The following is a 12555-nucleotide window of genomic DNA, read 5'->3' as shown; positions in this document are numbered from 1 at the left end:
GTGATAAAATTTGCTTCTGAACAAGGTTGGAAAGTTTTGTAACGAAGACTAAAAGGGTTTGCGTCAGTTCCTTATCCATTGAGCTGGAGCCCATTTGTCTATTTTTCTGTGGACGTGCAGGAAAAAAGGTGGGTATAAGCTACTGTGACACACAACAGCTTACCACAAAATGACCTAATGGTCCACAGCTTTGGGGGAGGAAAACCAAGCTCCCTCTTGACCTCTGTATAGGGTACTTCCGGTTCACCCTACAGGGCATGGGTTTGTGAGGCGTCCGTCTTCATGTGTTCTTTCAACCAAAGGACAGGTGTTGTCCCAGTGCCTGCACAGGGCTGAGCCCCGGAGAGATGCAGACACAGTTACCTGCCCTCACGAGGCCGACGTTCTTATCCAAGGACACAGCAACAAACAGCCTGAATGAACAGGAAGATTGAGGAAGTGAATGGGGTGATAGAACAGTAATTTGGAGGATTGAGAAATAAATTCATGCCAGGTACCCCAACAAAGGCTTTCCTAACGAGGCTTCATTTGAGCCGAGATGGGGGTGCTGAGTGGGTAGGAAGAAGAAGGGAGGGGCATTCTGGCGGAGGGAGCCCTGAGGAAGGATGTGGCTTGCTGGGAGTGAAGTGAGCACCAGTAGATGATAGAAACCGATGGACAAAGACCGGAGTTTACAGGGCATGGGAAGCCCTGTGAAGAATGTGACACTAATCCAGGTTTGACGAGAAGTCGTAGCAGCGTTTTTAAGCAAAAAAAGTGATCGTGTTTCTGCTTTATAAAGACCGACCTGGCAACCTTACAATGGGTACCCCGCGGGTAGGCAAGAGAGGAAGCAGAAGGTGCATGGGGCGGGTCTTAGGATTGTCCAGGTGGAGTGGACGGTAAATGGAAGTGGAAGGAATTGAGATCTCACTTGGGTTAGAAGAGAGCAGAACTACAGATGGAAGGCTCTGGGTGAGGGCAGTGGACAAGCATGACCTCTGGTTTTGGCTTGACAGCTTGTGTTTTCTTACATCGTTCCAACAAAACTCTGTAAGGTACTTCGTTGCCTAGCTCTTTAGAGATCAGGAAACCGAGCCCTCAGTAACTTGCTCATGGATCCAAACGGCCCTTCTCAACATCAGAGCAAGTCAGAGGTCACTGCCGCTGCCCAGCGCCATCTGTGGCTTCTTTTCCCTCGTGGCATGCCTCAGCTGTCGGCCCTAGCCACGATAGTGACACCAGGTGTGGGTCTGAGATGGAGGTTCCCTTCCTCCCCCTCCAGCAAAAGCCGGGACTATTAGCTCATCTGTGACAAGTTGCCATGCCTCATCTTCTGGGTCTGAGAAATGGGACCAGATGTATCTGCTGGCCACCAGCCCAGGTGGGATTTTATTTACTGTTTTACTCACATCCCAGGTGTGTCTGGACTCCCAGAGAAAGGGAGCATTATTCTTCAGTCCCTGTGAGGCATCTTGACAGGATGTGGGAGTCCTCCTGGGAGACAGTTCAACCTTTATAAGATGGAGGTGGGGTGAGGGTTTGGAAACAGTGGTGAGATTTTTAATCGTGAATGATTTGGGCTGAAAAAATATTACCTCTGCATTTCATTGGGGGTGGTGGGGTAGTCATTTGAGAAAAGAAAGTTGTTGTTTGTAAAGCCGTCCAACTTAGTGGGTCAGAGGCTGGATGAAGGGAAACAAGAGGCAAGGTAGAGGAATCAGTTCTAAAATGCGGCCGGTCCTCACCTTCCGTGTGTAATCGCGACTCCCTGCTTTCTAGACACACAGCACAGAGCAGAAGGGGGTTAAGTCTAGGCAGACACGGAATATCAGACACAGATCTGTAGTAGACAGGGACAGTTAGCTCAGTGGCATGAGCTCCGAGGAATCTGTCAGCGTCTGCATAGCTGAAGAGATGGCACGAAGCTGGCTGCTTTTCTTCCTTCCAGTGAGCTGGGCAGCCCTGTAACAAATAACTTTCTGCTTTGGGAACTGAAAATGCACTTTAGCAGTGATTCTCTGCTTGCTCACCTTTCGGGCAGCCTATCTCCTTACAACCCCCGGGTTACTTGGCATACGCACATATATACCTTGCAATTTAAATTTTTATATTTTATTCATATGTGGCAGATTTTTCCTGCAACTTGGGAGAGCACTAAATATTATACGAATATTATTCAAAACATGTGCATTCCACAAAACTCGTTTATATGCCATCATTATCTGCAGCATTAAATACATTTTATATCATCAGAAATTTTATGATATATTTAAAAATGAATTTCTACTTAGCTTAAATGCGTTAGGGATTATCCTAAGAGACCTTGCTAAAAATGCAGTCATGTTTATTTGTAACTGCCAGAAAATGGCTTACAAAATTGTTAGTGTCTTTTATTATTCCCTACCACTGGAGCACTTGCTTGTTAATTAGAGAAATTTCAACTGTCATAGTTGGCAATTATAGCTTCTGTATCATTGTCTGTTATGAATAGTCAATGAGAGCTGATTAATATGCATGAGCAGCAGTCTATATAGCGTGTGCATTGGACCACAATCCAGCTGCCAGAGTCCCTCAGAGGAGGGAGTGGTGTGTGTGTATGTGTGTGTGTGTGTGCGTGCGTGTGTCTGTGTGTGTGTGTGTGTGTGTGTGCACGCTGCGAGGGAAGGAGGGGAAGCGTGGAAGGGGAGAGAGTTGTTTTCAGCCTTGGAGAGCAACGCCAATGTGAAGTGTTGCAGCCGCCTGATGCACCTGAGGCTCTCCGAGGATACCTTCATGCCTGCGTGCAGGACGCGGCTTTTCCCGGGTGCTGGCGCGTACTGAAGCCTTCCTTTGACGTTCCTCTAAACATGGGATGCAGTTTGTGCAGCCTGCAGAAGCAAGAGGAGCAGTACAAATTGCTCTATGAAGTTTGTCAGGTAACGCTTTGCCTTTTATTCCGGGGGCGTGGGCAGGCACTCACCTGGCAGGCGGTAACTTCTGGGAAAGGAATTAGGGATTCCGGTGCGTACTTGTATTCTGACTGAGACCGCCTTGTGGACTTTTCTCTGTATTCTCTGTTAAATCTCTTGGGTAATTTCCCTCCCAGGGGCACTTCCTTAGGTGCCTGTATTTGAATATGTAAAGATGTTGACAGTCATAAAGTGTCTTTCCAGCAGTCCTGTCACAAAGCTCCTTTACAAGTGACTGCCCTCTGGAGTGTCAGCGAATGTCTTGGGAAGGGTCAAAGCGTGGTCACCCTTTGAACAAGTTGGAGAAGAGACGGGGATGATGATTAATGCCCGTGCCGTTTTGTCTCTGTTTACAAATAGTTAGAAGGCGTGCCTTTCAGCAGAGCACAGGCGTTTACTGCAGACTTGATTCTTTGAGCAACTTCTTGTCCTGGGACATGTGGTTCACATTTATGCTTCACTCTTGCCATTTCTGTACCTCGCTCTGTGAAAATGTTAACAACTTCAAGAGCAGGTGGCTTGATCTTGGGTGCCTTCATCCACAGCAGGTGACTTCTCGAAACTTCTGTATCATTAGTCACGTGAAATTTCAGTGGAGATGAAATAGGACGTGTAAGGGATAACCCAGATAACTTACCTGACCTTTGTGTGGAGTGTTTTATTTTTAGATATTCAAGTTTTATCCTGAACCTTGAGGTTTTCATAGTGTTGTTGGTAACCTGACTTGGCAGTTAAGTATTTTCCCCTTCAATCATTCTAAATCTTTCCAATTTTTCTTCATTGATCTAAAAATTATAATCCTGTTAAAAAGGTTTTTTTTAAATTAGAATGCTAGAATAAGGTCTTTATGGTCAGAAAAAAAAAAGGTGCTTATTCCTTAATTTATCACACTGAGTCGCATATTAACATATTCTTTAAAGAGCCAGACAGTTTAAAAAAAGAACTGGAGTAGCTGGCAGTTGGGCACCATTTTTGCACAGACCACCAGAGGGCGCTTAGCATTAAAAAGACACAGCAAAACAAGGCTGCTTCTGTGGATAATCTAATGATAGAATGACCCTGGGTAAAGAAAAGGTGTGTGTGTGTGTGTGTGTGTGTGTGTGTCTGTGTCTGTCTCTGTCTGTGTGTCTTCACTGAAGCATACAGAATGTCAAACCTTTGGGGGCTTGGTCATGCCCCCCACCCCCAACCACCCCTTATACAGAGGGCACATATCTTACAAAACACAAGCATTTTAAATCAATGTTGGTCATACACTTCTGATCTGCGACCTCACACCCAGCACTCCGCTGGACTCTTCTGTCCTTTGAAAGCAGTCTGGGGGCACACTGGAAACCTGGGCAAAAGTGCCCTTGGCACTGGAGATCTGCCCTCCATCCCCTGCGTGATCATATGGTGATGTTGTAATCCACATTTTGCCAGGTTATCATGTGCAATGAGCACGAAGTCCCCAGTTCTCAGTGAGTCAGACGTTCAGAAGCAAACCACGCAGAACAGCAGAAGCATCACCAGGGTGGTTATGGTGAAGACTTTCACTACTGTGTATATAATATAAGGCATAAAAATGGAGTCTTAATAACTTGCTGGGTATTTTTTTTTCTTTTGGTTGTCATGCACAAAACTATTATTTAGGATCCATTGCTGTAGGTGTATTAATTACACTGGCCCCCTCCACAATGTGGTTACCCTGCCCTGTGACCTGCAAATCTGTGTTCACTTGTGCTTTATTCACCTGTATTATTTGGGCTCTTTCCCCCTTGGCCCCCCAAAAGAAAGAGCCTGGATTCTGTTTGTTTGTTTTTACTAGGTGAATTTATGTGGAAATATTTCTGGCCAACGCATCATGCAGTAAATTGCTGATAAATGACTTCCATCTGGAATACACTTTGTCAGCAATTTAGGAAGCCATGCAGATTTATTTTCAGGAAACTCAAACTACTTTTCGGACCCATTACCCTTGTGCCAACTAAGTAAAATCCCCTTTCTCCTATTCTTTGCGAGTCCTGAACCATAGCATAAAGGAATTCACAAAACACTTGCAGGAATTAATAACTGCATTCCCCTTCTTATTATGCAAAGCCTTATTAAAAGCAGGGAAATTAAGGTTTCCATAAATTACAGTTCCAGAAGGTCCAGTGTGTCTGGCTTCAGTAAGCCCTCGTAACAGCAGCACAAAGAGGATCAAATATTCTGGGGCTCAGACTTGATCCTTTCCTCATCCAGAGATAATTCAAAGAGATGCTCTTCATTAGGGCCTTTGGCAAGCTGCCTACAATTTCTTTTTGGGGCTGCTGTGAGCTTAATGATGCAGAACAATGGCTTTGCCTCTTGTTGCACACATACCTTATTGTACCTTTAATCACATTAGAAAAACAACAGCAACACATGAAGTTGCCTGGTCGTTAAAGGACACTGCGGAGAGCACACACGTATGAGTGATGCATGCCCTGCGTTACGGGATACGCCGAGATACTAGGGGATGTCTGCAGTACTTCTGAGGACAGTACAAGACAAGTGTCCTGCCTGCCCTTTCTGTTGAGGTATAGCAGTCTTTGTGCTTTCCGGGTCACTGTAGAGTACCAGGGAGCGTCAAGACAGGGCCCGTGCCCATGGAACATTTTAAAGTTTCAGTTAGCAGTTGTTTCCTGCTCTGGAAAAGTACCCCATCTCGGACCACTCAGAAGCATGGCTGCTTCCAAGAAAAGGAGAGAAACAGGAAAGGAAGATGCTTTCAGGCTATCAAAGGGGGCATTCTTCTACTTGGATAGATTAACTGCCTAGAATATCTCATGTTCAGGGGGGTGATGGGCTAGGGAGCCTGGGAGCTCTAGAGCTGTGGCCAGAACCTGGCTAACACTGGGCACCTGGTTATGGGCAAAGGGTGTGCGAGCAGTGTCACCAGGGATGGAGACATCTGTGGCTCCGTTGGCTTGGTGCCAGGGACCTCATCACTGGCCAGGCATGAGTCCTCCCCACAGCTGTGTCCTTTCAGGACACAGGGAAGGCGGGTATGGAGAGATGCTTTGATGAGGGCTTTCAGATAGAGGCCAGGGGGAGCGGAAGGGGTTATCACGCCCATTCCCTCCACCTCTTCTAAGGTCTCAGGTCAGCCAGAGACTCTGCAGAATAGTGATCTTTGCTCACTTGATTGGGCAGTAAGGAATTAATTCTGTTTGGGACTTAGGCTTCAAAGTAGAAATTGTAATAACTAATACATTCACTGAAGTCTCCATGGACATTTTCAAGACAGCAAGGGAAACATACTGATAAAATTGCGGTGACGTTCATTGCAGCAACCACAGGATTATTTGCTGAGCACTTACTATGTACCAGCACTTTGCTAAGTGCTGACTGTGCATTTCTCCATCAAATCCTCACAGCAGCACCAAGGGGTGGGGATATTACCATCCCCGTTTCCAAGATAAACTGAGACACGAAGGAGACACAAATGGGGGTGGCCGCAATGTCTGTGCTGTGATTCCGAGGTCTGAATTCTTCTCTTATAGAAATCATATTTATCCAAACCAGTGAAGAGATGACCTGTATTATACGGAACGCTTAGCTTAGTTTTTAAAAATCATGCTCACCTTTGCAGAGCTCACACGGAGACCCGGCGTTCTCACTCAGGGCCGGCCATGTGCTGCTTGGCACCTCTCTCAGCCTGGGGACGCTTGGGTCTGTTCTCTTACAAATGAGAAGGCTTGAGACAGGGCCTTTGGTCCCTCATGCCAGGGGAAGGTGGTGGACACAGGCGAGAGCAGAGTTCCCATCACCTTCCTAGGCACTTTTAAGAATGGATCATTTAAGAAAGTCCACGTTCTTTTGCCTCTCAGGAGCAGCAACAAAACAACGGGAGTAATCCGTGCCTTTTACACCGTCTGAAGTTGTTGGTTTTGAGAGTCAGCCAGGCTGTGGTATGATAGAGCGTGGACAGAGTTAATGATGGTTAATTGGATGAACATGAACTCGACCTCCATATAGAAGTGCTGAACGTGGTTTAGCGTTCCTGCAAGTAAGAGTGTGTTTGCTTCAACAATCTATCAGTTCACGGAGCTTTATTATTAGAAGCAGCTTCACAAACTGATTTGTTATAGGCAAAGCAAGAGGAAAAAAAACAAAAACAAAAACCGTCTCTTCTTGCCCGAGTGACATGGCACCTACCTGTGGCTGAGCAAGTCACGTTTTTTCATGGTGGGCATTTATCTGTCACTAGTACTTGTTTTCCCATCAGTTAACAGTGGACCGTAAACCTCTTTAATGTAGATGAAGCAATGGGAAGGACAGGCCGAGGGTTAGGCCAGGGCCCGCTCCCCTCTTTCTACGTACCTCTTCTTGCCATACAAAGCATTAGGTGACCAGAGAGGAGTCCTCTTGCTTTCCTCTTAGAACTGAGGCCAGTTGGCCACCACCCCAGCTTAGATGTCCTTCTAAGTGTTCCCATGAGCCCCGGCACACCGCTGTATCCCTGCACTGAACCTCCGTGAGGTCCTGTGCACCTCCGTATCCCTGCACTGAGCCTTCCCATGACGCGAGCATATTCTGTTCCTCGTCTCAGTGTCATCTGTTAAATCATCCTCTTCAGTTACACTGCGAAATCCTGGGAGGTCTAGTCACCACCTTTACCCTCAGCATGGGATTGGTTGAACACGATGGATTTTGTATGTGCTGGTAGGGCATCAGGAGCAAGACCGGAAACAAGGGTACTGGTCAGGAATCCCCGAACGAGCTGTTGGACGAGATGACTGTGATTTGGATCAAGAAGGTGCAGCTGGAGACCACGGGGGCTGCAAGACATTTACTTTTCATTCATTCTGCCAACACGTTTGCCCAGCCAGCCCTGTGCCCAGAACTGAGTTTCCACTCCCTGCTCACTGGCTCCGCTCTGCCCCTTAGATAAAACTAACTCCTTAACTGTGGCCTGCAAGGGCCTGTGTGGTCTGGCCTCTTCTTACCTCTCCAGCAAGCTGCCTGCCGTGTGCCCATTGTGTGTCTGCTCTGGTCCTGGCAGGCTTCTTGTAGCCCCCAGAACCCACCTTATTCCTTCCCTGTAAGACCTTACAACTGGTTGTTCCCCTCCATCTGTAACATGGTTCACCAGTTCATCCTTGAGGACTCAGCTCGAACATTCCTCTCCCCAAAGACCTTCCTGACCTACAAGGTTCCCCCACCTCCACCCATGATCTCTCTGTATACAGTTTATTTCCTTCCTAGCACTTAACATAATTTCACGTACCTGTTAACTTGTCTCCAACCCCCCAGTCCCCAGGAAAATGTCAGCCCCATGAATGCAGGGACTTTGTCTGGTTCTATGTGACACCCCAGGTCCTGACATATAACCAGTAAACTATTCAGGACGTGTTTACCAAATTGGCTTCTGAATGAGGAATGTATCAAGTAGGTCCCACTTTGGTCTGGGAAGGCATTTAGCAGTGACAAATGAGTCAATGTCCCAGGATCCTAATGGCTTCCATAGATACAGCTGCATACTGCCATGAGGCAGGTGGTTCATGGTCACAGGGGAGAGGACTGCCCCTCTCTGCATTCCCATGACATGCCTGCCATGGCTGGCAGAGAGAAACATATGGAACACTGAAAAAATGTAGCTTTAATAAATGACTTCTCTTGCACTCATTAATAATGCAAGGAGAGGTCATGGCTATATTGGGTGTGGGGGAGAGGAGGCACAAAAGAACACCATCAGCAGCTCCAGAAGCATGCCAGAGCCAAAATAACCCTCCTGCTTTCTCTGACCAGTGTGGGATTCAGCAGGGAACATAGCATCCACTCTCTAAAGCTCACAAAGCTCCACGTTTCTAGAAGCATCACCTTCACCTGTGTGGCAGGTGTCATAACATTGGTGAAATGCCATCAGACTCTGCTGCCTAACAGCAAGTACTGCGGTGAGAAAAGTCAGGAATGAGTTTGTCTACATCAGATGACCTGCTTTCCCAGTTCTTCACCAAGGGCATGTTGAGTTGTGTGTGTGTCTGTTGGTCGGCTTTGGGCAAAGGGTCCCTCCTTTTCCAGTCTGCTGGTCATCTGGCCTGGCAGGGTAATTTCTCCCAGTGTATCTGGTTATACCCATCAGTTTGTAATAAAGAATAAGCTGAAATACTGCACACGTGAAAGAAAGTTATTAACATCAGCGTTCGATTGTGGAATGCAAGTATCTTGATGTGAGGGGCAGAAGGGATCAAGGAGAGCTTTTCTGACTGTTGAGGGGTATCCAGAAGTTTCAGCATCACCATCGCGTAGGAACTTGTTAGAAACGTGGGTTCTCCAGCCACACTCCAGACCTGCTGAGCCAGAATCTCTGTGAGCGGAGCCAGCAGTCTGTGTGGAACCAGGCCTCCAGGTGAGTTAGCTGCTCCTTCAGCCTTGAGGACCTCTGTTGAACGTTAAACCAAAAATACTGCAAGAGGTAGGAGTCTTAAGTTACCCAAGATTTCGGGCAGATTCTCTTAAGTCTTCCTTTGGATGAGTTGGTAGCAGGAAGAGCTCATTTCTCAGATACTTAGGTTCAGATCAAAACATAACCATCTGTTGGTTAATACCAAAAAACAAAAGGTCATTTTGTTTCGATTAGGCAGGGCTTTTTTCAAGCAAGTTGTTCTATAACATCTAATTTACAAGTGGAAAATTGAAGGTTCGTGACGTTTTGTCTGTTAAAAATTTATGTGCACATATAGACATCACACATTGACACGTTCGTGTGTATGCAGGTAATACGTGTGTGTGTAAATGTGTGGGTATCTTCTACAGATTAAGCTTCAATTTTCTTCAACCGGTGTCCCTCTCAGAATTACCTGAGGTTCTAGAATTATCCTGCATCCCCCTAATGTTTACACCCTCCTATTCCTACAAACACTACCTTCCCGATAGTAAATGGGAAATTAATCTAATAAACGTAATCCCCAATAATGTGAATGATGGTAAGCACAATCCTCCTACCAGAAGAAAATGTGTTTTTAGAAAGGACTTGTGAACCAAATGAATCGTAATTTGCAGAATCCTGGGTGAAATAAGTAGAGCACGGTCCCCTTTCTGATGATGAAGCGTGTGGCCATCACCATGATGGCAGGTCCCAACTGATAGACCCTGCTCCCGGGACACTTCCAGGTTGCAGGACTCAGTCTAGCTGTATGTGTCAATGAAACAGTACCACTGACCGATCCTTAATAATGATCTTAGTGTACATTTTTATGGGTTGTGTCAGAGGATAAACAATTGTAGAGGTCTTCATAGGTAGTGCCAATTTACACCCCCCCCCCCAGTAAGCCTCTTTGTATGACACCCACCAGCAACTACGTATCTGCCTCGCCTTGCTTCTCATTCCCATATTCACTGGGTATTAAAGTTGTTCTCACTTCTTCCTCTTTTTTTCTATTTGATAGAAAAAGGGAGTGGGGTAGAGGAGGGGACTCTTCACTTGTAACTTGCATTCTTACACCAATTTCAAGGTACAAAAGTTCCTTTAGGGCACTGGTTCTCAAGCTTGAACATGGCATCAGCATCACCCGGAGGCCTTGGTAAAAGCACAGAGTCCTGTGCCCCACCTCCAGTTTAGATACTGCTGATCTGGAGAGCACCCTTTGGGAACCACTGCTGTGAGAGGTATGTAATTATGTATGGATGAATGGATGGGTGAATGGATGGACAGACTGAGGAGGGGATGAAAAGACAGGAGGGAGGGGGAGAGTGAAGGCAGGCAGGCATTTAGGGTGTATATCTCTTTGGTTTTATTAATGCCAGACAGTCTTTCAACATCATAGTGGACAGGTTCTTGATCTACATCCCTACCTGGTGTTGCCTGACTTCTTAATTTTTCCATTGCCGTGAATATAAAGAGGTATCTCACTTTGGTTTAAATCTGGTTTATTCTTGATTATTAATGAAATAGAGTATTCTATTTTTGACGTGTATATTGGCCATATTGTGCTTCCGTTGGTGTGTGTGCGGTGCCTGTTCAAGTGTCTGCCCCAGTTCTCTCTTGGATTTTTCATCTTTTTCCTTTGATTCATAGGATTTTTAAAAGCATAGTCTGGATACTGGTCCTTTATGAGATAGGAGTTGGAGGCCTTTTCTCCCAGTTTGTGGCTTGTCTTTGCCCTCTCTTTATGATGTATTCCAGTTGAACCAAATCCCTTAATTCAACATAGTCAAATATATCAGTCTTTTCTTATGGTCTGTGCTTTTAGTCTGTGTTAGGAAATACATTTTCTATGGTGAAAGCCATAAAGCTACTCTCCTATATTTTCTTCCAAAAGCTATATATAAATGTTGCTTTTCACAGAAAGGTGTAAGGCTGGAGTCGACCTCACTTTTTTAGTATGGATCCCCCGGCACCACTTGGAGAACAGCCCATCTCTTCTCCATCGAAGGGCACTGCCCTTTTCCCTGTGTCAAGTTTGGGGCTATTTCTGGCCTTTTTGTTCTGGCCATCTGAGAGTCTCCCTGCACCAACCTTGCACTAAGAGTGTCTGTTTTATTGTGCTATAGTTTTGCGGTAACTCTGGTCCCCTGGGAGGGCAGGTCTCTCTCTAGTGCCACCTTCTTGAGCTCTTGGCACTCTGGCCACCCACGGACGTGCGATTTGCAGCTTGTCAAAGTGACGACTTGGTAGGCTCTTCTCCCGAATTGGGGGATGGGCTCACAAGTAGTCAGCATAGCATTCTTTATATTTACGTGTATCTTAACAAAACTTTTAATGTCTTCAGTACTGAATAAAATATGAAGAACAGCCCCAAGAAGAAATATCATAGATTATTTTTTTAAGTTTATTTATTTTGTGAGAGAGAGAAAGAGAGAGAGAGCACAAGCAGAGAATGGGCAGAGAGAGAGAGAGAGAGAATGAATCCCAAGCAGGCTCTGTTGTGAGCACAGAGCCTGATGTGGGGCTCGAACCCACAAACTGTGAGATCATGGCCTGAGCTGAAGTCAAGAGTTGGACCTTTAACTGAGCCACCCAGACTCAGGATATTCACCCAGAAATATCATAGATTATAAAAAGCCTCCAGGGTCACCTGGGTGGCTCAGTCGGTTAAACACCCGACTCTTGATTTCAGTTCAGGTCTCGATCTCAAGGTTGTGAGTTCAAGCCTCGTGTTGGGCTCTGCACTGGGCATACAGCCTGCTTTTAAAAAATAATAATAAAATAAAAAATAAATGTTAAAAAGCTTCCCTCCCCCCTCTAAACTCTGAAGAAAAGTAAACCAGACGCAGTAATAATGGGGAGGAAGGAGTTAGCTGTCTGTAAAGATCTTTAAAAAGTATTAAAATGCTGGTTACTTTTTTCCTTAACATAAAGCATTCTTCATCTGCAAACGAATTCTCTGAAACGACACCATTTGTTGTAACAGAAGACATCTGTGAGACTACACTTAGAACTTGTGTCTTTACAAACACATCTCTTAGGGGTTGACATGTTTGTGTGTTTCTATATAAAGAAATCTGAAGGAAAATTTTTGTCTTTTTTGTGAACAAACAATGCATAAACCAGATAACGCAGGCAGACACGATTCACAGCATTGAACCAATGAAAACAGAGTTAATTTGTGAGCCATGTGGGAAAATAACGGTTTCCTCCCAGTGTGTTAAACAGTGTACCGCGGCCCAAGCACATTCC

The 12555-nt window shown here is 45.6% G+C and overlaps 1 protein-coding gene across 2 annotated transcripts in view; it reads left to right on the top strand.

The window, feature by feature from the left end:
* The window catches only part of PDZRN3 (PDZ domain containing ring finger 3), a 239912-nt gene that overhangs the window by 188030 nt on the left and 39327 nt on the right, over positions 1-12555 (top strand). The window contains exon 1 of one of the 2 annotated variants that reach the window (XM_015535063.2): positions 2829-2897. The exons of the other annotated variant lie outside the window; for it this stretch is intronic. Coding sequence (XP_015390549.2) covers positions 2829-2897 — 69 coding nt within the window. Of the gene's footprint in view, positions 1-2828; positions 2898-12555 lie in introns of those variants that run through there. 2 annotated transcript variants of the gene reach the window in all.

The sequence above is a fragment of the Panthera tigris genome, chromosome A2 (assembly GCF_018350195.1).
Source record: "Panthera tigris isolate Pti1 chromosome A2, P.tigris_Pti1_mat1.1, whole genome shotgun sequence".
NCBI lineage: Eukaryota > Metazoa > Chordata > Mammalia > Carnivora > Felidae > Panthera > Panthera tigris.
This window is presented reverse-complemented; position numbering and strand designations above follow the sequence as displayed.